The sequence below is a fragment of the Rhipicephalus sanguineus genome, chromosome 4 (genome assembly GCF_013339695.2).
Source record: "Rhipicephalus sanguineus isolate Rsan-2018 chromosome 4, BIME_Rsan_1.4, whole genome shotgun sequence".
NCBI lineage: Eukaryota > Metazoa > Arthropoda > Arachnida > Ixodida > Ixodidae > Rhipicephalus > Rhipicephalus sanguineus.
In genome coordinates, this window is record NC_051179.1 from 128,661,876 (window position 1) to 128,688,653 (window position 26,778).

At 46.5% G+C, this 26,778-nt stretch overlaps 1 protein-coding gene across 9 annotated transcripts in view; it reads left to right on the forward strand.

Moving 5' to 3' along the window:
• Positions 1–26,778, forward strand: part of LOC119390677 (gastrula zinc finger protein XlCGF57.1) — a 963,551-nt gene that overhangs the window by 688,620 nt on the left and 248,153 nt on the right. Inside the window, exons 1-3 of one of the 9 annotated variants that reach the window (XM_037658377.2) lie at positions 16,380–16,947; positions 18,962–19,184; positions 23,533–24,399. The exons of 7 other annotated variants lie outside the window; for them this stretch is intronic. In XM_037658377.2, the coding sequence (XP_037514305.1) occupies positions 16,819–16,947; positions 18,962–19,184; positions 23,533–24,293 (1,113 nt within the window). In that variant the 5' untranslated portion in view covers positions 16,380–16,818 and the 3' untranslated portion in view covers positions 24,294–24,399. Of the gene's footprint in view, positions 1–16,379; positions 16,948–18,961; positions 19,185–23,532; positions 24,407–26,778 lie in introns of those variants that run through there. One more of the 9 variants, XM_049415120.1, reaches the window with a different exon arrangement.

Below are 26,778 nucleotides of genomic sequence, written 5' to 3' on the forward strand. Positions count from 1 at the left end.
TCCTTAGCGTCCCGTGCGTCTGAACTGACGTGTGTATAAATAAATACATTAATTAATTAATTCCCTTTCTGCGCGCTACGATTGGTCACGGAGGCACGTCAGTCGCCCAGGGCTCTCGTTGATTCCGTGGGAGAGTGATATTTGAATTTGTTTATGAAACTCCCGCTGTTCGCGCTCCCGTACGTGTGTTCTGGAAGCCGGATTGTAGAAGTGTAACACTTACGTGCTCGAAAGAGTGACCAGGGAGATTAATGTGTTTAGAGAACGGCAAATTAGGGAGGCCTTTCACGTGTGCCCTGTGGTTGTTAAAACGTAAACGGAACGCGGTTTCGGTCTGTCCAACATATTCCTGCTTGTACACTTCACAGCGAATTTTGTATACCACATTGCACGAGTCGCAATCAAGGTCGTCTTTAATTTTATACTCAAAGTCCGAATAGGAGGCTTCGGCCGCATTTGTGGTCACCATGTCACATGTGTTTGCACACCCTGCCGCGAGGTTTCCCGCATGGTCTACAGCCCTGATGGTGGTCGGATTTGTGTGTTTTCGCCCTGACCAGCAAGTCTCTCAGGTTTTTATTTCTTCGGTAAACCACCTTGGGTGGGTTTGAAAGACGGTAGAGAGTCGACTACTCTGTTGAAGTATGTTGAAGTGGCGGCTTAATATAGAGTTTACCCGAGGGGCTGCGGCGGAGTACGTGAGAATTAAATTTGCCCCTGACATTCTATCTTTATTTCCGTCCCTTCCATTGTGACCCCTCGGTCCAGGGATCGAGCGCGCTCAATTGCATTGTCAATAATTTTGACGCAAGAATGCTGTTCTCAGTTCCTGTGTGTGGGTGTCAAATTGTGTAATTTCAGAGCAAATTCTTCTGTATCTGTGGGCTTGAGAGTAGGGGACACCTGTTCATACTTCGTCATACTTCGCTCGTGTCACGCGGCGTTCCTCGACTACTAGCTGTATTTTCTTCTACTGATAGTTCTTTAGATGGCTGCTAGCATTAGATGAGGTTAAGAAACGTTAACATTTAACGTATTTTCTACATACCCACAGGCACAGCCATCGCGGTCAGGATCATGCCCCCGAGTTCGTAGCGTCACTCACTGGGCTGGATGGCGTTGAAATAGCTTGCGTGAAAGCGCGAACGTCCCGCCAAGCGAGGTTAAAGAGAATGTACGCTGCTTTGGAAGCGAATCCCAATCAATAAAAGTTAGCGTTGTGTAACAGGCTTGAGTTGAACGAAAATTCACACTCCACTCCCAATTCTAGTCATGTAGTCCTGTTAACACAAAACGTTTGCCGACAAAATAAAATTGATAACTTCACCGACCAGCGGGTTACTGCGGACAACTAGCGTAGATTGGACGAGTTGGATGCACATTAAAACTTGTTACACTACTATCGGCTCGAAACGCCAGCAGTGGTGCGCGTGGTACAGTTCGCACCATCATGATTAACGATACGCTCATGCGGTTTGCCGCTCGTGAGCCACATTCACGCTTTAGATCGCGCAGTGCTGCCAAATCGGGTGTGCGGGTCTGTCAATGGTGGTGACAGGACGGCGTGCACTATACAGTTCCTCATGCTTGGGCAATGCGCTCCGCTGTTCGTGTTTCATTTGACACCGATAGTACAGCTTGGTAAACAGTATGAGAAACTGGCGAATGTGTCCACACTCTAAATATGGTAACCTATGCAAAGGTGAGTTTTTTTCACATTTTTGTGCACCTATAACCTAAAAGTTACATGAGTGTAACCTTTACATTTGTAACCTTTCTAATGGTTACAAAATTAAAGGTTAAATTTTGTTATATAGGTTACACCCTCTTCTTTCGGAATGTAACCTTTGCAAAGGTATACAGCAATCGAAAAGAAAACCGATCACGGATTGCCTCCGTGATCGGTGGGCCGATCACGGAGGCAATGCAAAACCAGGTAATGTGTAGAAAGCTTGCAATGCCTCCGATCCTCTAGGCAGTGCAAAACCATATTTCGCCCAGAAAGCATTCGGAGAGGGTGGGAAGGAACAATACATCGACTGAAAAAAAAGAAGATGTATTTCGCCTTCGAGTCATCGTAGGCTAATGCATAAGGGACCATGTGAGTCTTTAGTACAGTGATCGCACCATGCCCTATCAGGAGTCGACCGTTGAGAGTGATTTACACTATTTTATTGCAAATACTTCCTAGTTACGACTTTCCGATGCGAAAGGTTTGTATTTATCTACGTTAGTACGGTTACACTAATTCTTTCATACTTCAGACGACTATGAACGAGTCAGAAGACGTCGATTAATAACCGTAAGGATTGAAACATGTTGCATAAAATAAAAACTCCGCACAACCTACCACGTCGTGCATCCCCTTTTGACTCGTTCTTCAACCTTTTTATTTCTTTTTAAATTTCAAGTACTTAGGACGCGCTTACACAGCAGCTGCTGAAAACTTGGATTTAATGAAAGGTTGCTGCCTGTAACGACGACCTAATTTATTTGAATGACATCACACGTCGTTTCTCATGCGCTTAATACTCCGAACAAAGGAATGGAACCAAAGGATAGCAGGCTTGGCAACCAAACACGCGCAGCACGCGGTATACATATATTGCGCTTTAACGCAGACACGGACGCCGATGGCCCGAATGCTGAAGTCAGTGATCGCAAACGGGCCGGAAAGTCATTTGAGTGCACCACGGCCATAGAACAGTCGCGAAAGAAATAGTCGCCACACATGCAGATGTACACATTGATGGCTAGCAGACGACACCAGGAGCAATCAACACTGAACGTGCTCCTGATGACAACGCCGCTCGATTTCGCTGGGCATTTTGCTTGAACATTCAGTACAAATTGCTTTATGAACTTGCCCACTAATGTTTCAATAACTCGAGCAGGACAGACTGGCCGGCAGCGTCGCGCAGCCTTCACGTAGAAGAGCGCGCGCGAAGAGCGGCACCCTTGTCCCCTCTCTGACGTCACACGCGAGAGGGCGCCACTCAAAGCTCTCTAGTAGGGAGCCTCGAGGCCATGGAGGAAGGAAAACTCAGGAGAGGCCCTATCGTATCCCAATGCATTGCGAAAAGTGTGGCGGAAGTGGCGTCAGATTTATGGGGCAAACAAACCGGTATGGGGCAAACAAAACAGCAGACGTTCCGCGGCGTGCTCTCCGCGGTGGTTCGCTTCTGCTCAGATTTGTAGTCCCGGCGTAAACTTAGCGCGTATTGTGCGGTTTGCACGAAGTAAAACGTTGCAAGCAGACGTTTACCAGGCTGTTCGTGCGTGGCAGGTCCGAGCGAGCGTTTTTGTGCAACAGTACAGAAAGTACCTGTACGTGCCGTAATCAAAAACATTCAGCCGTGCATCATTGTATTCGAACTCACCTAGCAGTGACTTACGCGTTCTACTGGGCGTTAGATCTCTCTTTTCCGTTCTCGTAGCCCGATTGCCCGATTTGCGGTTGCGGCGCAACGCCAACCTATAGTTGACGTAACTTCACGTCGAAAAGAGGACACCGCTGAATTGTATAGGCGATCGTGCACGTAAGGTTTGTAATTCCAGTGCGCACACAACACAAGCACGCAGCGAGCGCACACCGAACAATACATACATCACGTAGTCCGATAACAACAACAAAAGTTTATTGCCATTTCGTTGAACGACACAGCCTCTAAAACGTACGATGCCTTCAGCGCATGTTATGTACGGCGCGTCAGACGCCAAAAACAAAAGTTCACATGAGTTCTGAGTTAACAGAATGAGTAACAAGCAACAGAGCGCACATCCGAGAGCTTCGCACGCAAATACCATGCCTTAGTGATCAGCAATGAAGCGAACGTATACGTACACATGAAAAGTGGCACCCGGTACTGTCCGCGTGCTCGCGATTTGCACCGGGTATACGCAACAGCTGAGCATTGCGTAGCTTTCCTAAAGAACACACACAAAGAGCAGCCCCATGCGTGAATCGACTACACCGCTCTCACGGCAAAAAACAAACAAACAAACAAAAAGGCTGCAAAGTTTCGCGATGCGCGCATGCGCTTGCAAACATCGAGACGGAAGTCGCGAAATGTTTCGCTGCGCCTTCGCTAGGAGGCAATGCGGGTGTTTGCGATGTGGAGGCTAGAGCTGTGCACGGGCCGTATTTCCAAGCCGTGCCCGGCCCGGGCCCGCTGACTTTGTCGACGGCCCGCCCGAGCCCGATGGCAAAGGGCTGCGAGCCCGCCCGGCCCGGCCCGACGTACGAAAACACCATCCCGGGCCCGGCCCGGCCCGGCCCGGCTTTTTGAAGGTTCGCTGCGGGCCGTTCGCGCGATGTATCGCGTGGTCGAAATCGCGCGATCGCTCGGTTTTTTCACATTTGGAAACCGTCGCTCATCACCCGGAAGTCACAAAACACCCGAACCGGATGGTACATTAGCGACGTACTAAGCACATCAGCTGTACACCAACAAATAACGTAATAATTATGCACGTGCATATAAAAAATACTGCGAGACAATGGTAACGTTTTTACGTACCAACATGCAACAAATATTTATGTTCATTGCATACCTGCGACAGCGCGGCACCTTTGCTATACAAGTAGACAGCCTCATGCCAGCAACAATGGAGTTCGCTCGCCAAAGCCGTCACGTGTATGGGGTATGCCCATGCAAGCGTCAGCTTGCACGAAAGCGATCTACGTCGGGTCGCTGTCGCGTGCATTTTCACTCATATGGAATTTGGCCTTAAATCTCACGCGAACAGTCGCGTGCGCCGTCACTAGCTCAGGTGGTGTTACTTCTCTGTTTGTCGGAGTGCAACAGGGGCAGTGCTTTACCTGCTCCCCTTTTAGGGGCGAAGCTCCTTAAGGCGGCAACCGTTCGTCCCTCGTAGTCGTAGTCGTAGTCGTAGTAGTCGTAGTGCGTAACCAGTCTTACGCTTTGACCTCCAGGTGGTGCCGGTTGGGAGATTTTTCCTGTGCGTTGTTGAACAATAAAAAATTCGCAGCGTGCGCGTTAACTAAAAGCCGAATTCTTCTGTCTCTCATTCCCCATTAGCAGCCATTGGCATGTTCCAGTAGGAAACGTTAGTGGAAGTAGAAGTGTAAGTGTTAGCTAAAAGCCGACTTCTTCTGTCCTCTCATTCCCATTAGCAGCCATTGTTACCGTCCAAGGTAGTGCCTGGTGAGATTTCTCCTGTGCGTGATTAAACAATAAAATTTTGTTCAAACGCCGTTGATTGATGAAATAAACCAACGAAAGACGCCATATGTTTTCTAAAAGGAAAACGAAAGAACGCCAGATGTTTCTAAAGCAAAACGAAAAGACGCCAGATGTTTTCTAAAGCAATGGTTTTCTAAACAATGAAAATTCACAGCGTACATGTAAAATTAAAGTGAGCTGCAAGTCGTCATAACTCATCGAACCTTTAGTATAAACGCGCCCGATCTCACGTCGGTGATGATGTACTGCGCAGAATTCACGGAAGATTCACGGTTTACCGATGAACCTCCGCAGCTTCGCCCACTCATCATCATTCACTCAGTGGATATGCTGTGATTTTTTGTTTAAAGTAGCGAATGGAAAAGAAAAGCGGTAAAGGGCGGTCGCGGAAAAGGCGCTGTATGCGTGCTGGAAAACAATTCCCGCTCATTCTCTATATTTCGGGCTTGAGTCGGGCTTTGCGCCGGGCCCGAGCCCGAGCCCGGCCCGATAAAACTGCAAGTAGCCCGAGCCCGGCCCGGGCCCGAGGTGAAAATACGTCGGCCCGCCCGAGCCCGGCCCGCGGGCCGGGTCGGGCTCGGGCTTTCGGGCTACCCGGAGCCCGTGCACACTCTAGTGGAGGCTTCACGAATGTGACGTCAGGGCCTCTCCTTATAGCATCTTCGGTAATTGTGCCCCGGAGCAGTCGAGAACTTCCCCAAAACCAAAAGGGGGCAAAAGGCCCCGGTTCCGTGGAGGGGCAAATGGAATTAATACCGAAGATAAGACGCACCTTTTCGGTGCGCACTTCTAGCGCCGCCTAGCGTGACGCGGGTGCTTTGAACTGTGCGCCCCACTGTGCTCTGGCCGGCGGTTTGCATCGTCTGCTCCACGATGAGCGCGTCAGTAGACGTGATTGTTGACGGCAAAAAATATTCTGTTGTAATGACAAAACCTCAACTGGATGAAATTCTATCGGGTAAGTAATTGACCGCTCGAGAAAGTACTCGCAATGCATGCAGCAGATAGGTAACGAGCAGACGACAACGTACGCGTGACTTCTGTTGTGTTTTATTATGACAAACAGACCCATCAAAAGCAAGTACACTGGCCACGTCCCTCATTGAGGCGTCGAGACGACAAGTTCTCGATGTGAAGAAGGAAGCAGTTGTCACCAGTGCACCGGCGCCTGAAGCTGTCCGTCCGGCGTCCGCTTCTCAAGTGAGCGCCGATGTGTCAACGGTGGTAGGGCCACCGGTGCTTCTCGACAGTGACGACGAGTCAACCTGGAGCGAGTTCTGCAGGCCACCCTAAACCCACAATTGGGTGGGTCTGCTGCAGCCAGCCAGAGGCGTACGTACTCAGAATTTTATTTCGGGAGAAGTTGCCGTCTGGCCCCCCTGTATGTACAGTCCCGTCCAATATGACTTGCAACATGCTGCCCGAGGTCAAAGTGGCTTCAACACTGCATGGTAGCGCCGGCATAGAAAACAATTGGGGACCTGAACACTGTCTTATGGTATTTCCAAAGCCAATTTCACGTACGTTTGCCGGTGGTATACAGCATGTATATGTATGCCCATTTAACGGTGGCCACGTCGCGTTGCAATTCACATTGAGTGTCACTGTACGTTCGTCTGAGTATTTTTATATGCGAAAGCATATATATGCACACGAAATGCAATATTTTTATTATTTTTTATTTATTTTTTTTAGGGGAGCAGGTTGAAAATGTACGCTATCTGCAATGTACGCGTATATATGCATGTACACCACTGCGCTCAAGCCCTGTAGTCTACGTACTGCTAGATAGCTGAGGGCTCTCCGCAAAATTGTGTTGAGCGATAACTGCATACACGCGAAATTGGATATCATTGTCGAGCACTATCAATGTGTAAGACAACCACCGTGTTTCAAGATGAAAAGGCAACCGCTTTTCTTCCATGGCCTTAGCACAAGCCTTACATAGCGGTGAATACTTGTAGCACATGTTTTACATTAATTAATGGCAATTAATTAAGAATTATAATTTCATACCTACCATCGGTTCATGCGCCGCATTTCCTATTCGATGCTTGCTCGCTTGCAATGTAGTTTCGTACTTTTCATTGGAGTTACACAACTTTATTTGGACATTTTCAGATTGTGCAAGAAATGACAACGCTTCATGCGAATGGACCGAGGGGGAAACCAAACTCCTCCTGGACAAATATCACGAGTACCTTAGATGTGTGGGCCCAATGAAGCTTTTCAAGAACAAGAAAGCCATGTGGAGGGCCATATCCTTCGACATTGAAGAAACCCTTGGGCCTTCCCAAAACGCCAGAACAATGCGAGAACAGATTCAAGACTGTCAAAAAACGGAAGTGCCATCAACGCGCCCATAACAGGTCCTCTGGCGTCGAGCCCGTCAAGAGGAATATAGCGAAGAGTTCAGAAAGATAGAGGCTGCCGATGACAGCCTAAAGCCGGATCTCCTAAGGGGACCAGGCAGAGTAGAGTTCAAAGCAGCAACTGCAAGCGCAGTAGCCAAAGCGGCAGCTCCGAGAAAGAGAGCTCCTAACGCAATAGCCGAAATGATGTGGAAGATACATGAAGACCGTGAGCAACAGAGGGAACGCCGGCACAAAGAAAAGATGGATTTATTCAGGTCTTTTCTGGCAGCTGAAAAAAATGACGCTTAATGTCAGGTACATACGGATATTTATTCTTGCAAGGAAGCAAGCTATTCTATTACAACTTATTTTGTTTTATTTCCCATGTGATATATAACGTTTGCATGTGTATTGTTCTTTTTTTTGTCGACTGGAATATATGTATTGCTGACACATGTGCGCGCAATTCGCGTGTACCTGCTCTTGCACAAAGCCTGAAAATGAAAAGGCAGTCGACAGTGTATATGTGCAAAATAAATAAATAAATCGGTGGTAAGTCCTCTACGCTTATAGGTTACCTTGATTTGCCGTGTCATCCAGTCCTTTATAAATAATATTACGACCACAAAAACGTGTGAACTTATTAAGTTCACTTTGTGGCTTAGAAGAGTGTGGGTGCAGGCCAGTTGGTGATTAGAAAGGCAACCGCAAAAGCACACTGGTCACAGAAAGAGACAATACGAAGCGGTACTGTCAACTGATCGTTTAATAAAACAACGCTGAGCTCATATTTTGCGGGCAGAACATAATTAATTTCAAGCAGGAAGAGACAATAAAACAAAGCACAGACAATATACATATAGGGAAACTACAAAGAAATGGAGACAAACTGTTTACACAAACTAATTATATAATAACGGTTACACAGGGAGAAATGCCATCGATAACCGCAGTCTGTAACAGAGCAGACCAATGATATTTCATCACTGAATCCGAAAATGACAGCGTTGTCACAAAACAAATCCACAGACTGTGTGCACAGATTAAGTAACACAGACTTTGCGCCATGCGTACAGTCCGTCATGTTTGCTGTGCCGTCATGTTCTGTTCCACAACATATCCAACTTTTCGTCTATGCCTGACTAAAACGACGCGCTATTTTTTTACGTTTTAATTCACCAACCGGCGAAGAACTTTCTCCCTTTTTGGGTCCTCATTGGCGAAAAGATCGCTTGGGTTTGGTTTACTGTCGTTCTGTGAGCAGCCAGTGTCCTCATCATCTACCAACTCCGTGTCGCCTGCTTGTATGCACAAATTATGGAGTACACAGCACGCAAGTATGAATAATGTGGCTCTCTTTACGGACCAAAATTCTAGGTACAATAACTGCCTGAAGCGTCCCTTGAGTAGCCCGAACGCATTTTCGATGCGCACTCTTGTTTTGCTGTGCCGCAAGTTGTATTCAATCTCCTCTGGTGTGATGTTGCCATAGTCGCGGACCGGCGTTAACAAATACTCCCTCAAAGGGTAAGCCGCATCCCCTAATATATGAAATTGGTCTCCCTCACATATCCCGGGCAAGTCTTTCACTACAAAAGATCGCTTGAAGGCTTCCGAGTCATGTGTTTTTCCCGTATTTCCCAGAAAAACGTCCACAAACTTTTGTCGCTGTCGCAGATTGCTTGTACATTGTACGATTTCTTGTCGTGTCTGTTCGTGTACGTGGAAGCGATCTTGTGGGCTGGGCATCTTGTCTCTACGTAAGTACCGTCGATGCACCCAGGGCCGTACCCAGGAATTTTTTTCGGGGGGGGTTTGCGTGTAGAACGGCTGCCATTTTTTAAGATTTATACTGGCTTATTTTCGTGAAATAAAACAAGTACATCGCTTACTTGTAATAATTCGATGGTACTTTTCAATTATTTGTACCCAAATAAAGAAATTGGTATGTCAACCTCAAATTCTGGTTAAAGCAAGAAATAAGTTTGGACAATAGCACCACCAAAGCTGGGGACACCGCGACCAACGGCTCCTGATGAAGTAACACAATGTAACCGCGGTACAAAAACGGTATGTATGTGTTACAAGCTGCCACTCTAGCGTCGCCAGCGCAAAGTCGGCGACGGGAATGTCAGCAGGTTAGGTCGTTCCGTACGTAAGCAGAGACAGTAAAGAGATCAGAGACGTGTGAGGGGAGGCGAACCAGAATGTGTAGGTGCCATGCCACTCACCTTCCTTGGGCATTGCCCAGTGGTAAAGGCGTCACTTTGCCCAGCGTTGAACGTAGAACAAAGGTCACTTGGAGTTGCACTGCGGCCACCATCATTTCCCGGCGGCGCATGGGTGTCTTGCTTGTGTTCGTTCTCAGGTGATTCATATAAACCGGTGCATTCTCCGGAGTCGCTACAGAAGTTCGGACGCGCTTGGCTTTCCACCAGTGCTGAGGAGGGCGAAGTTTTATCCTTCGAAGGAGGCGGTTCTTCTCCGTCCGCTTCATCGGTTCGAACTTTCTTGAAGTAAGACGCAAGACTCCTTTGCTTCGTTGTTGCAGAGTGTCTTTTCATTTTCCTGTGCACGCACACAGAAGTGGCCAGTGGCTCCAAAAAGACGTTTGCGACTGCTTCGACTGCCTGGCGTGAACGGCGGGCGATGTTTTCTTCCTCTCTTATCCACTTTGCAGTGGCTAGAATGTAGAAGTGTGATGAACGCGCCGGCTCCCGCGTGGCGCATGTGTTTTCTGAACGCCGCTACAGCTGGTGTGCATGCAGGCCCATTATTGTACTCCAGCTGCAGCAAGCTGGGTTAACGTTACTTAAAGACCTTTTCACAGAAGACTCCACGGGCACTGCATACTCCCCTTAATATACGTGAACCCCCAAGAATGCACTGCCGAAACATTTGCACTTCCCTGGTACAGTCCAGAAAGGAGGTGTTGCTCCGTTCCTGTGAAAAAGTCACCTTTTCACAGACGGCTCCCTGGGCGCCTGCATAATTCTCTCTGGGCTGCGCTAATTAAATAGCCGTGACCCCCCAAAAATGCACCTTGTAGGCTGTGACGTCAGCCTCTGTACTCCCGCGCGCAGCCCAGCTTGGCGGCGTTTTTTCTCTCCTGTGGAAAGTTGACCGCTGGTGCCGGATTGTGTGCCGGCTGTATCCTCGCTTTGTGCGCTTTGTAGGGAGGCGCATATACCTTCTGTGTACAGAAGAGGTAGATGTCCTTGCGTGTGGTTAAGGTTGTTCGAAGTTGCTCGGATATGCCAGTCTTTCAGTAGATGTCATCTTCGATGATTCGTTTCGGTGGCGAGGACTACAGTTTGAGAAAAGTTTACCCTGCAGCCTGCGTCCTCGGAATGCGCCGCTGAGTTTTTCCGCTTAGGGGTTTCGTTCCCTGGCAAATTTGCGCACGTCGTGTTGGTGTTGTCGTTGCTGTCGAACTGTTTACCTTCACAGAAGGAGACGCGCTTTTCGTAGGAACCCAAAGCCGACACGTGCGGTCCACACAGACGGATAACTTCTCCAGCGGCAATGCACAAGGAAAGCATCTGGAATCAATAAAGGAGCTGCTACGGGGTGAAAGACGAAAAAAAAAAAAAAAGACTCGAAGGAACGCGAGGGCGAAGTGCAAAGCTGTACAAATAGGGCAGGTGCGCGTGCGGGGGAGGGAGCGCTGAGGTGTTCTGGTAAAAGGGTAGGTTTGAAGAAAGGAAGAAGAGGGAAGCAATGCCAGGAAAGTTGCAGTGTACCTTTGGCAGCTGGTGGTCGCTGTGAAGGCGTGTAAATATTTTAGTATCACCCGAAAAGTTAAAGCATCAAAAAAATTTCGGGGGGGGGGGGGTCAGAACCCCCTCAACCCCCCCCTAGTTACGGGCCTGGATGCACCCCAACACTCCGGGAAAGCCTGCAAACTAGAATAGGGGGAAGTTAAATGTCGGACCTTGCAACTCGTGTGTGTGTGTGGAAAGAGAGAGACAGAGAGCGGCTTTTCACATGGCACTCCCTACAAAACACACACGCACACGTTTGAGATGACTGACTGTTTATGACGAACGCCATTACCTGCTCGAACCTGATGCTCGACAACACTTTCTCTTCTTTAGTTGCGGGGAAGTGTATAACTCTGGTGCTGATGCAGTCGAAAAAGTTGGCCACACGGTCGATTATGTCATGGAGAGTGCTCTCCGCCATGCCAAACAGCACGGAAACGGCCCTAAGAGAAGCTTTATTCCCAGCAAACCTGCACAAGGTTACTCTGCTTAGCTGATTATTGTACGCAGATGCCGTAAAAAATCTGTAGGAAAACAATTACCACAGGAACGACAAAACATGTTCTTCTGGAGTCTTTTCCGGCCTACGTCCTCGCTCAGCTTTCGGGTAGAACTGAGAGCTCTCGTAGTCTGCTATAAGGCTATAGCATACGTCCCTTGGAACTCGGAAGTGTTTCCGGAACTGAAAGGAACCGAAGTACATCGCAATCAAAACGAATTCAGCGCTGTTAAGGAGTACATATATATATATATATATTTACTCACGTCGATGTCAGTGTAGAGCTTGACAATTTCCCCTACGAAATCGCGCACTTTCGGCGTTTCATCGCTGGGTCTGCTAGCCAAGCTCAGCAAGATTTCATCTTCACTGTCGTCATCATCAGACGAACTGGACAAAAAGACCGCCTCCAAAAACTCGAGGCGCGCTAGCTTTCTTGCTGTCGCCATACCTACCGCTCCGCGTCGTCTGCTAACCGTCTGCAACGCGCGCGGCACGCAATGAATTCTGGGATTGCACTGCGCTGCTCCGCCAATTTTCTCGGAGCACCTCGGAGCAACAAAAAAAAAGTGCCCCCACAGGGTGCGCTCTGTTTACCGAGGACGGTGGGTGTGCACCGATGCGCACCGGTGCGATTTATCGAAGACGTACAGGCGCACCGGTGCGCACTGGTGCGCCCCGGTGCGAATTGTCGAAGATGCCATTAGTTTTTCCTTCCTCCATGCTCGAGGCCAATAGTTGTTCATTGCCGTGCGGGAGTCGCTCACGATGGTAACGCAATCTGGGTCGAGGGCGGCCAGGGCGATGGCCACCTCGATTCGGCCGTCTCCGCGTTCTGGGTTACGATGCTGGCAGCGTGGCTGAGCGAGCCGCTTTGGGTGGTAGCCGGTGCGAAGCGGTGCCCGTCTTGGTGTTCAGCTGCATCGACGAAGGTGTCGCCGTAAGCTTTGACGAGGGATGCAGCCCGTGCCTTCCGCCGTTCCTTGTATTCAGGGTGCCAGTATATACCATGTGATGAAAACCATCGAAGCCTAACAGTTCTCTGTGGGACGGCAGCAGAACACGTGTGAAATCCGACGAAAAATCGCTGCGAAGCTCGCTCGTATAAACGACGTCACCATTATTAGGGTCAAACTACACCTGGATGCTCTTATTACCACCGCGCTCACCGGCAAAAGCAAAATAAAACGAATGAGGAAGATAGCTCTCGACGAATAGCCGTCGGACTGCGCTTATGATTACTACGAGAAACAAGGAGGGGCGTTAGTACATATATCTCAGGGGCGTAACCAGAAATTTTTTTCGGGGGGTGGGGGGAGGCCACCTCCTTGATCTGAAGCGCTGGTGGGGCAGACAGATGGGATCGAGTGTCATTTTGAGCTCTGTGTGCCATGGCAAAAAAATTAGGGGGGGGGGGGGCACCGGCCCGGTGTGCCCCCCTGGCTACGCCACTGATATATCTTTAAGGTTTTCGCTGTTTTCTCCCTTGTTAAAGCTCAGTCCACCATAAAAATGGCATGAATGTGATCGTTATATGATAATTGGCCATTACAGTTCCGCTTCCTGTATCTATTTATTGTTATTGTGCACGAGGCCCACCACTGGAGACAGGGGCGCTACAGTCGTTGTGACATGGTAAATTGAATCACGTGATGCCACCTTGCTTCATGGAACCTTGCTCTGACGAAAGGAAGACGGCGGCCTTATGCGCGTTCTTTTCTTTGAGTTTCCCACTTCGCTTCAATCAGCTTCGTTTCACAACCAGTTCATGTGCACTGGCATCTGGAAAGAACAAGAGCTTGGAAAGCGTGACCAATGTTTTCGGCGGCATGGTGCTCTCGCGCTATGTACCACATTTCATGCACCTCGCATGCAACGAAACTGGGTGTAATTTCACATTTACCGTTGTACCTCAAGGATAACGAACATCACGATGCATGACTCGTAAAGCTTAGAAAGGGAACCGAAGTCCCGCGCACCTGTTTGCAGCAAGGCGACATTGTCTGCAGACTAGGAATGCAAATGTTAATTTGGTGAGCAACGGTGAGTTGACACGTGACACCTCCCCCTTCCAGTGAAGACGCCCACACCTCGAAGTCTTTAAAAACATTACACCATCTCCCGCTAAAGAGAACCATGTGTGGATGCGAAGCAGCGGGAAGATGGTTCGCTTAAGCGGGAGATGGTGTAACTTTTTTAGGAGCTGGCTCGCCAGTTTCTTAAGCTGGGTCTAAGTCCCGCGCCGTAAGCTGCATCCATCCATTCAAAGCGTCGTGGAACGCGCAGAGGAACGCTACGCGCGTCGTGTCTTCCCTCTAGCCTGGCCGTTAATTCTCACAGGGCGAGCGGGGAACGCGGTCGACAGGCGAGCGAGAGGGGGCAGCGTAGGAGAGGAGAGAGAGGGGGAGGGGTCGCGTATGCGCTGGCGCTCATTGCGGCGTTGCGCAGGAGAGAATGAGGCGCGCGAGAGGGGGGAGCGTAGGAGAGTAAGGAAAGAGAGTAGGCGCATGCGCAGTGTAGCGCGGACGCCACCGCCGGACACAGGTCCGAGCAAAAGCTGCTTCGCATCTAAAATTACTTCGGGAACGTCATATTAATGATCACTAACAGACAATAATACCAAGGAAAGTATAGGGGATGATAGTAAATGTAAGGTAAATGTTGAATAAAGAAAAGTGCACGAAAAGATAACTTGCCGCTGGCAGGGACCGAACCTGCGACCTTCGAATAACGCGTCCGATGCTCTACCAACTGAGCTATCGCGGCGGCCATCCCCCCGTCCACTTCATGGGGTAAATATGTGCATTTAAACGTGGGAGTGTCAGTCAGCGCCGCCAGTAGCCTTGACGGCGAGTGTGGAAAACTATTTTTTTCTGCCTGTTGGCGTCACGTAGCACGTGAACTTATTACGAGCTGGCAGCTGACCAATAATCCCTCGCATACTACGCACGCTCATCGGGGAACATGTCATTGGGAAAGTACCGATACAGACAGAAAAATGTGAAGGAGGGTACGCACTTTGATAAAAAAAGCAGTTTGTGAACGAGTTTCTGGTTTGAAAAGAAATCGTTGCAGAAAAAGCTTATATACTTGAATTATTTTTCAAATTGTCAATTCGTCCTGGCGTCTGCCCATGAACGCTCGCCGTATTCTTGGAGGGTGAATAACTGAGGATACTTTTGGCGCAAATCGAACGAGGACACAAAACACAAAAGAACAGGACGGCGCCCGTCCTGTTCTTTTGTGTTATATGTGTCCTCGTTCGATTTGCGCCAAAAGTATCCTCAGTTATGAACCAGTACCAACTAGCTCAAACCAGAATTCTGGAGGGTGAAATGCGTGATGAGATAGTAAAAAGCTTCGCGATCGCAACCCTTCGGCAACAAGACCGTGGGCCGCGCTTTTGCCTTTCTGATTTTCACTGCGGTCATTATATGTGTGGAGGAGCCAAGGTGGTATGGGCGGAACAGGAAGAAAACGAACACGTCAAGCGACAACTTCAGTGGCGAAGCCAGTAGGAGGTTTAGGAGGATTTCAACTCCCCACCCCAAAATTACTACATTTTGTATCTGTATTGTACCCACGCGCATACAAACACACACAAGAACACAGATAAAGGATGGTCACACCCCCACAGAAAAAGGTTTCTGGATAGGTTCATGGTTAAAATCGTGCTCATGTGGGAACAAGCTTTACACTGACCTTCTTAATCTCATTACTTTTAATGGGCTTGGCTAGGAGCAAGGAAAAAGGGAGAGAACGGGAGTCATCCTAGAGCCGTGGCGCTTAGACGTGCTCATGGACTAGCTGCAGACCACGCCGTGGGGGCATACTTTTGTACACCTACTTTCAACGCGCATGTCCCATTAATAAAACGATCGTTCTTCGTTCTGACGGCGTTTTCCTCTCCCCGTTTGAAGCCCGTCTCGGCCAAACGTAACAAGTTCCGAAAGTAGCAGTAAGCTCACAGCCTGCTTACTTTTTTTTTAAACTAGAAAACAAGCAAATATCACCTCTACTTCAGGTTACGCTGAATTTCAAAACATGGAAAGAGCGAAAAAATAAATGCCCTGCATGAAAGCTGCAGCCCATGGGAAATTGCTCAGAAAGTGCTTCAGAACGGCACGCGTTTTATTTCCACGTTTAACGTGATCCGGGCTGGTTCAAGTTGTTGTCCCTGTATTTCGGTGTTTACTGAGCATCTTAGGCCACAGATGTAAATAATAAAACGGTTCAAGCGTGCACTGAGTTCGGTTTCAGGCGTACGCAAGATGCACAGGATACACAGGAGCGGGCGGCGCATCGTCTGCTAGCGCTGCTCCTTTGACCCCTCGAGAGGGCGCGCGCGCAGTTGTATCCACCTTTCAAAAATAGCGGAGCCTTACCATTCACTAACCCAGCGCATGATAAACACCATGAAACATGCATACATTGCTATATGCATGCATGTACCGCTACATTGGATGATGTTTGGATGTCTTTTTTTTTTTGTCTCATGCTGCCCATCACGTGTCCAATACGCGTTTCCGGTTAGTTTGTTTGTTTCGACGCCAATATGGCAGCGCCCACGAGACGAGAATGGAATGGTTTGTTACGCTACTGTGTTCTAAGTACACTGTAGTTACGCTGAGCCACCGTGGAAAAGACTCTTCCCTAGGGCTCGCGCGAGCAGCTTGTTCACGTTTTCGGCGTCAGTCGTCTATATTATCCCAACTAATCAACCTCCCCATCCCACGTTTATGGTTTGCGCTTCAAAGAGGAGCTGTCGGACGCAGAACTTCGTCTCATAGTAACCGTGCCATCCGTTTGCGCTGCGTACAGCTGTACGAGAACAAACGGCCGAGACGATGTCCTCTTTCACAACTTCCCGCGTGAAGAAGAAAGAGCTGCTCAGTGGATCTCTGCTATGAAACGAAGTAATTTCAAGCCCTCGAGAACCACTGTTCTCTGCTCGAAGCATTTTCGTGACAGTGACTACGAACAGTTTATCGCTAATGCGTTCAATGGGAATTCCGCTGAAACCTGCTCGACTGAGGCCAGGCGTGGTGCCGTCTATCTTCATTCACGAACGGAGCGAGTCGCAGCCACCGAAAGCAGCATTCTCGAAGGGGCGAAAACATCAGGTAAGATGTCAAATGCTGGAGAATATATGCACGCCGAGTAGGCTGCCGGCACTTTGTCCCCATTAGCTGGCTGCAGTCATACGAGCAAACCGCCGGCGTTTTGCTTCAGTGCTATTCGCACTGGATCGATGAGTGGATGGATGGACGCTGGATGGACGCTCTGAGCGTCCCCTTTACAACGGGGCGGGGTGACGTGTGCCACCAGGCTCGACCAAAAAATAAATAAATAAATAAAAAATAGCAACTACTCGTGGAAAGGTGTAAAAGCAAGTTACTTAGTATTCCAGCTTCAACATTTACAGCGTAAGATAGAGACTGGTTACAAACAAGCTACAAGGACAAGCGCTCACTTTCAAATGGCATCTTTGTGGTCCTCGGTGGCGGGCTGGCAGACGTACGAGCATAAGCATATTTCCCTTCTGTCAAGCCTCACATGTCACAGGAGCATGCATATCTTCGTGTGAGTAGAAATTATTATTACTATTAAATATATATGTAACGCAATACTTCAGCCACATCTGCCTGAGCGAATTCGCAAAACTAAACAATCAGATCTCGGGGGAAAAAGAAGGTAGTTGCAAGTCAGCAGTTGTCTTTTTCACTGGAAGCCTGATCAGATTTAACACATTGGCAGGGTTTGCTGCCCTGTCACAGTGTGAAGCGTGCCACTGTTATATTCAATGCACATTTTCCATGCACAATTCCATGCTCATTTGCTTCTATTAGCCATTCGACGGCACACGGAAAAGAAAATGACCACCGTGACAGGGCCTGTCGCTTTACCACAGGTACATATGTTAGATGCTACTGTCATTTAGCTTCGGTGGCATATTGGTGGGCTAGCACGCACTTCTACATTAGTGGTGCAAAGGTATAAATAGCTGGGCCAGTTGGTATGGATCCATGGAAGTAAGCAGCGTGAAAAGCAAGACGACACACACAGGGAGAAATGACAAGAACAAGCGCTGCTGGCACTGTGGTGCTGCTCCTTCAGTGCACCACCATCAATGTAGGTGTCCACGTGAGCTACGCAATCACCAGCTGTTGCCAGTGCCACTGCTCTCGGCGTGAGAGAATGGTCACATGACTGCAGCCAGCCAAGTTTGCGCACCACATGTCCTGTGTCCCTGTATCGTCCTGTTGTCCTCGTCTCGTCACGTGCAGTGCAACAAAGAAACCATGGGGGGCAAAGTGACAGCAGCCTTCTGTGCAGCCTACCCTGCCAGCACCATAGACAGTTCCTGGTGTTGTCTTGTCTGGGTTGCCGCATGCGCTTGGCATTTTGCGACATGGTCTTGAAGAGCCACTTGAGCAGCACGTGCCTTTTTGCTGAATTCTCCATTTCGCGATGGCTTAGTAGACCAGCGTTGGGTATTGGTGCTTGCCCAATTTCAGTGACACCTACCTGCTAGGGGGTTTGCTGTTCGCGGAGTTATGACTGTGCACTAGAACCAGGAGGAGGGCTCGGAACGGCCGCACCACCAATGCATCAAAAGTGAAGCGAAAAGAAGGTAAAGTCACTTGTGGCTCTAAGATCGGTGCCCTGCAATATGAAGTCATTTATAAGCTGTGCGCGGTTCCACGAAACTATCGAAGAAGTAGAATGCCTGCTTCCCATTCAAAAGACCCTGGTTCGAGTTGCAGCTAGAGATGGTGTTTTTTTTTGTTTAGTACAACGTGTCGCACTTGTATTGGTTTTCTTATGTTTTAATAAAACTCTCTTCAGTTGCTATGCATTGCCACAAAAAGTCACGCGAAATGTCGCGTAAAATAAAACAAACTTAGAGTGAACGTGAAGATATTTGTAGTGCCACTGAACAAGATTCAACAAAAACATAAAAACTCATATTTTGATTATCTGTTTCATATTCTTGGACAGGAGACCCACCCATTGGGGAAACGGCAGTACCAAGTAGTTATAGCAAAACAGATCATGTAAAAGTGCTTTCATTTCTTTTGCCAGCAATAATCTTTGGTGTTATCCCTTGCAACAACACAAGCCAATTTATTTCAGGATGACTTCGCAGCAATGCAAGTATATGATGCAGAACCAGGTCTGTCTTGCGAGTCGGGACAAGCTGCAGAAACATCCCCAGAGCCGGCGTGTGAGCCAAGCCACGCTGCAGATAAATCTGTTCAAGCGCGACTGCTAACCCGCCACGAAGCATCACAAGCAAATGAAAAGAAAATTCTGTCAACAAGTGCTACACAAACAGAGCCTCAGGCTATTTCCTCAGGTATGTTTCTGCATTCGCCTAAAGCTAAAAAGGAAAGTCTGGGTTTTGCCCAAAGGGCGAAGCAATAAATGTGATAGCAACAAATCGGAATGTTACACGAAGTAACACTCCTTTAGGATCCAATCTGGCGTCACTCTACAAAACAGCGTCAGCACCCTATGTGAAGCACGCCATCACTTTCCCTGCCTTTCTCAAAGCTTCCCAAGATAATTGGATCCAGTGTGCACTTGTGCGTAATTCTGTGCACGTGGATGATTTCACATTTTCACTGGCATTCGTTGTTTCTACATGTGGCTCCCAAAGTACAGTAGCTCTACGCACTTGTACCGCTCCCGTAGTCTTCATGGAAGTAAAGGAACAGCTGGTATTGTGACAGCTATCTTCATGGTTGGCACATTTTCTCTATTGCACTGTCTTGCTTGCGTTATGTCCGAATAAATTAACAACATATTGTGCCGCAGTCCCCACTATGCATTGGTTAAGCAGAAGTCTTGCGAGTTTCTTTTGTAAGAGAGTTTCTTTTGTCAAACCCGCTAAACTATAACTGTCTATTCATTGCTTAGCCCTTGCAGTGAAACTGTGATTTTTTATCCACTCAATGCTCTCTTCATTGGAGCTTTTAGTTTTCCCATCAAAAGACCTGCCTAAGGAAACGACCGTCTGACTAAAAAATTCACTCTTCTAAACGTTTATTTAAAGCTGTGCTTTAGTTAGCGCCCCTAGAACCATTGACATGTGGGCAATGTGGTCTTCTCTTGATCTTGAGTACACTAGTATGTTGTCAACATGCACATTGCAGAATTTTCTAAGGAGCACCATGTTAATCATTTCCTGGAACCACGCTCCGGAATTTTTCCATTGAAATGGGAGCCAGTTGTACTAATAGACATCAATAGGCTTCATGAAAGAAGTGAACCTCTTGGTTTCTTCTTTCAGTGGTGCTTGTCATTAACCCTTACATAAATCAGTCCTGAAGAACCACCTGCATCCTCCCGTCTGGTCGATTATTTCATCAATTCAGTGCATGGGAAACGGGAAGAAGTCGATTAGCTTGTTAACAAGTCTATAGTCATTGCACAATCGACACAACCCGTCTTTTGGTACAATGGTAATCGGTGAAGCAAGTGTAGATGTTGATGGTCTGATAATGCCAGAATCTAACATCCTTTGGAGCTTTACCTTAAGCTAGGCTTTCTTTTTGTGGTAGAGTCCATGTGGTTCCTTTCTCATGACACTTTTATCTCGCTCGAAAGGTACTTCAATTACTTTCGTTGCTGGGGAGTAGTTTACAAGACATAAAATCTCAGGAAATATTGACGCAACCTCTTCAGAGCGCGTGATTTTCTGTCTTGAGAGTGGATGAAGTTGGAATCTCGGTGGTGATGACGTCATTCCGTGAAATATTCATTTTAAGTAGGTTCAGATCAGGCCGTGTCAAAAGGAAATCAAATTCTACTCCTGTAATGACAAGACTTTTCATGATCTGCTCTTGACTTCTATAATTCACTTTTACATACTACGTTCATTACGCTAGCTTTCAGCATGTTCCGTTGTAACTTGGGACTCTTAACAGCTCTCCCTGTGAAAATGCCTTTTTGTCCACTTGCTTCTCATTGATAAAACTGACTGATGCTCCAGTCTCCATGACCGCTGACACTTTGCAGTTACTTACAGTCATGGTACCGACAAAATGTTTGATTTCATAAAAAACACCATCTGTAGAATCGGTGTTTCATCGTTAGTACATTTTCAGATCATGCTATTAGTTGTTTCACATTTGCCCAGTATGCAAGGTGTTACGCTGGTAAAGTAGTTGCCGTGTTGGTCTTGTGGCCTCGATTTAGGTTGGGCCTCATGTATTTGAGTAAAATGGGACCAGGTCTCTCGTGATACGTATTTTAAGCATTGAAGAAGCTGATGTGAAGTTCATGGTGACATAATCTTCACTTATCTCTGGCAACCTTTCTCATTCTGTGTATAACTAGTGGCAGGATGCATGAATCTGGGAACGTGTAGTCCGCTTGCTGCAGTAAGCGCCTCTTCCCGAAATAACAGTCCAGCATATTCCTGCCTCTCTGCTTGTAAGAAATAGCTTAAAGGGACACTGAAGGCAGTTGTTAAGTCGACATTTATTGTTCAAATACCGTTCCAGAAACCTCGTAGTGCTTGTTTCATGGCAAGAAAATGCTTATTTTAAATGAAACTCACGTTCTTGTGGTCCGCGCAGCGTTAGCGCACTATGAATCGTGCACCTGAAAAGGCCTCCTGATGTAGCATTTGCCTTGTCCAACGTTGTCCACCTTTATTGCCCGGCAGCTGACGCTGTGGTTTCTGATCTGGAGGGCACATTACACAAGATCACATGGACGCGGCATGTTCTCGAACTTTCTGTTAGAGTGACTTTTATGAGCGTGCAAGGTGCATGCAACAGTACGCGATAATGAAACTACTACTGAGACGCGACCGCAAGACCGGAACGCAGCCCGGCAAAAACGGAACTTTTGCACAACCCGTGCCCTTCTTCACTGTAGCGTCAAGTTATTTTTTCCGTGAATCAAACAAACGCACAAGCAGCATTTTATTATATCTTCCAAAGCTCGAAATGTTCTTTTTTATTGTAAGTAGCTTGAATACTAGTGATAATTTATACTCGGGACTGATGACGTCATCGGGCTCGTTCCAAAACGTCCCACTGGTGGCGCTTGTAGTGTCCTACATTTACCTTAATTTCTTAATTAGTAGAGCACTGCTGTGGATAATATTGACATTTTAGACGTTCTCAAGCATTGACATTTCACTCTGACGTAAACTTTTATTTGCCTTTAGTGTCCCTTTAATCCTATAAGTCAACTTGGCTCACTTTAAAGGCTTGCAGAAAACTTTCATGGTGGTTTTGAAGATTTGTGTTTCCCACGAAACTTCAATGGGACACATAGGTTATGCCATTTCTTAGCGTTCCCAGATGGGTAGGATTGCATGTTCATTATGCGATCTGAGTCATTTACCCGGCTGTTCTATTTGCAGGTATACTGAAAATACTCCTGCCACACAGTCACACCAGCAGTACTACCATTGAACCCGTGTGGCTTCCCTGTATCTTGATGTAGTGCATTAGCTGTTATTATCTTCAAAATTACTTGTCGTTGCTCCATATACTTGTCACTTAGCTGGGCTAATACTTTTACTATGTTTCTTGTTGCTGGCGATTGCCTTGCATCTGCTTCTGCACATTTTATCAAGCTTACATCTTCCCCTGAACTTCCGCTTTTTTTTGTATTATTCAAAAAGTAGTCATATTCAATTATAATACTAAAAAATAGAATTGATTAAGAACTTTCTGACGTTCTAGCCTGACTGGTGCCAAGGGTGAAAGTTTGGGTGTAGTCCCTTCGACCTCGTTTAACATTGGTCTGTGTGTTGTTACAGATTGTTAGCAACCAAGAAATTAGAACCAAACACTAATTAGCATCCAGAAAACTGCATGCTTTGGATATTTCCAGAAGGGCATTGCAACAGCCTTTCTTAAAAATTATTTGCCTTTTTGCACTTACGTTGCAGCCTAATCCATTGTAATCCATTGTGTGCTTGGGATTGTGGTGTGACCATGTCTGGACTGCTACTTCGGATTGATTATACTGAAACGTATAAAATTGACTCTCCACTTTTTGCAGTGTTAATCAATTGAAATCAGGAAGAAAGTCATGGATTTCATTGCAACATTTGAATTTTAATCATCTGCTTGTTCTACAAAGCACTAGTTCACACTAGCTATTTATTAATTCACACTTTTGTAATGTCCTTAGAGTTCTAACACCAAAACCCTGGATGCCATTATAGCCCTTACAAATGTTTTTTTCTTTGTTTTCTTCATACTTTCCAGTTTCTTCATTCTAATTCCTTTCACTCATATTTTATTTCTTATGCTTCATGTGTTGGAACGTGAAGTGCATCTTTTGTTGTGCAGTGCTTTATAGCTACTTTTATGCAAAAAAAAAAAAGAACAGTGGGTGGTTAAATGACTGAGTGTTTGTCGGAGCATGTACAAAAACATTTGACTCTTTAGATAAAGAGTCGGGATGCCATATAAATCAGATTCTTTTTGATGGCACCTGGTGTTCACACATAATAACCATAGCTTTCATGTGCAGCAAGATGGGATTTTTCGTTAGATGTGCTGGGCCGGTGCAATGTTGCAATAAAAGTGGCTTTGCTTTGGGTGAAATAAGGTGATCTTCTAATTCACTTACATGTGGAACGACCATTCCTTATTGCCTGCTGCTGTAGTTGAGTTCCATGCAGTGTATGACACATAATTTACATTGTCTTTGTTCGCTCGATGGCTTTGCAGGTTCCTTGTCTGTTACATCCCTGGAGCAGTCGTCTTCTTTAAAGTCTGTACGAGGTCGACTGAATTCCTGCCAACAGTGTGCCTATGTGACCCTGGACAAGTCAAGTATGAACAAACACCTTCTGAGACACATGAGAGAGCCTCCCTTTCAGTGCCACTTGTGTCCAGCTGCATTCACTGAAAATTACAGGCTCGTGGCTCACGTTCGCACCCACACAGGAGAGCGCCCCTTTTGCTGTGTCCACTGCAATGCATCCTTTTCGCGGAAAGATCGCCTCAATGACCACATGCACACTCATTCAGGAGAGCATCCCTTTTCCTGTGTCCACTGCAATGCATCCTTTTCACAGAAACGCTTCCTTGTTCGACACATGCGCGGTCACACAGGAGAGCGTCCCTTCTCCTGTGTCCACTGCAATGTATCCTTTTCGCGGAAAGACACCCTCAATGACCACATGCACACTCATTCAGGAGAGCGTCCCTTTTCCTGTGTCCACTGCAATGCATCCTTTTCACAGAAACGCTTCCTTGTTCGACACATGCGCGGTCACACAGGAGAGCGTCCCTTCTCCTGTGTCCACTGCAGTGTATCCTTTTCGCGGAAAGACACCCTCAATGACCACATGCACACTCATTCAGGAGAGCGTCCCTTTTCCTGTGTCCACTGTAATGCATCCTTTTCACAGAAACGCTCGCTTGTTCGACATGCGCTATCATGCAAGAGAGCATCCCTTCTGTGTCCATTGCAGTGCATCCTTTGAGCAGAAAAATAAACTCGTGATACACATGTGCCTACACACAGAAGAGCGTCCCTTTTCTTGTGTCCACTGCAATGCGTCCTTTGTGCAGAAAAACAAACTTGGAATTAAACATGCGCCGCCTACTCTCAGGAGAGCGTCGCTTCTCCTGTGTCCACTGCAGTGGAACCTTTTCGCAGAGATGCACCCTGGTGAAACACCTGCGCACTCGCACAGGAGAGCGCCCCTTTTCCTGTGTCCACTGCAGTGCATCCTTTATAATTACATATTTTTTGTTTTAAGGAAGACAATTTTTATTTTTTGAAGTTCTGCATAGACGGCAATGAAGAACTTTTTTGAGGAATCCGCCGTATAACAAATAGGAAGATAGCCATCACTTGGGAACTTTAAAAATTATTTTCTTCCTTCGAACAAAGAACTTGCCATATAAGAAGAACTATTATTTGATTTCGATTGAACTCCGAAGTTGATTTTTTATTAGAGCACCACATGGTGTAAATTGCATCTGAATGTAGACCAAATTGAATGTTTTCTCAGATTTGTGATTCTTTCTGGCTATATTCACAAACTTCAATGGTCTGAAAATTAATTTTACGCAAAACGTACCTGCCATAAAGCAAGCGTTCATTACTCAGACATTCATGCATAGCGCATTAATACAAGGGAAAAGAGATGCAAACCTTGAACATTTCGGCAAAATTTGTGGAGGTGTATATAGCAGAAAGTTTGTAGCAATACTACTAGGCCTCGAACGCCTTACACAAACGCTTTTGCCTAATATATGTAAACAAAATTTGGTATTGAAACGATGCCCTCAGAATCAATTTTTTGACAAAGAACCCTCACACGACACTGTGCATAATTCAGAAGGCCCCCACGTGACTGAAAAAATTTTTCTCTGAAATATTCTAGCAGTTCACTGCTTTCAATACAGTAAATCAGCACGATTTTTTTTCGAATGCGTTTGAGATGGTTGCCAAAAAGGCTGGGACGTTTGCCATGGATTGACCGAGCCTATTGCGTATGTTGTTGCCGTGAAAACATACGAAACAAGAAGACATCAAGAAAGTTCTGCTGTACTCGTTTTTGAAAATGTTTTATTTTTATTTGTTTATGCTTTCAGCTTTCTTTCACACTAACTTCTTTCATTCGCACTTCATTATCTTACTTCATGTGCTTCACGTGTTCAGACATCAAATGATGCTATTGCTGTGCTGCATTGTATAGATACTTATATGCAATAGAAATGTACAAAAATTGTACAGTTCATTTAGGTGGCGCCCATGATAGGAAATTCAAATGCAAACAAAACGAATAAGTCTGGTTGAGGCTATGCTTGCAAAATGGAAAAACTGTGTTATTTTTCCTTTCATTAGAAATCAGGTTGAAGTAAAGAATGACTTGAATGATGAAATTGAGGCAGTAAATCATGATAAAGTAATACCTGGAGGTGATTTTCACCCGTTCGAAACCGATTGGCCTCAAGAACGTAATTGTCACAGTAATACTGGTTCCTTTCCATTAATTGGAAAGGAATCGTTAAAGATCTACAGCTGTTTCTCGCTTAACTTGGTTTGTAATGCACAAGAGGAAATAATGGCCTTCATTTATTGCTTACTGATATGCCTCCTGATGACCAGCACACGCTAGAGATACCCGCTATAAGTGACACAGTGCTGTGCTTTGCGAGATGAACTTGCGTCATGTTAAAGTTAGATACCGGAGCATACGGAATATTTAGCTATGAGATGGCGAATACCGTAATGATAACAGAAGCAGATCACCTCACTGCAACATTCTTGAGACACTGTCTGATTTGTCTGATGTGGAAGGTATGTGGGTGAGGTTTAAAAAGTAATTGTTTGAATTACGTCAGCAACATGTGCCCTCATGGCTGAGAGCCCGACACAGCAAAAGTGAGCCTTGGTTTACGAGAGATATGCAAAGATTAATTCGCAGGCGACAGAATGCATACATTAAGTTAAAAAAAAACATTGGTGGCAGAGGCAAAAGATAAAATGGAACTACGGCTAAAATGAGCGATGCGATGCCAAAGACAAAGCCCATTTAATTTGACACCCTACATTTAGGAATAAAATAAGTTGCGGCACATCTTAAAAATGTGGAAAAGATGATCTACGATAACGACAGTTCATGAAAAGGGCACGCTTGTGTATAACAATAGTCATCAGTGTGCAAACACGCTTGCAAATTATTTATTTTTATTTTTTATTTTTATTATTTATGTGGTAAAAACACCTACACTCACAGAATAGATCGAGTAAAAAGGGCGTCTTTTTGTCCCACAACAATAATCGTCATCTGGCTTGCTTGCGTTTCCTTTCTTGAAAACTCAGCGCTGGCCACTTTCCTACCAAGAATGCTGTCACGCTGATAACGCACATGCCGTTCGTGACCAGAAAGTGCCGGGAAGCGGCGATAATGCAAGGAAAGGAAGGCAAAATAATTGACGATTATTGTTGTAGGA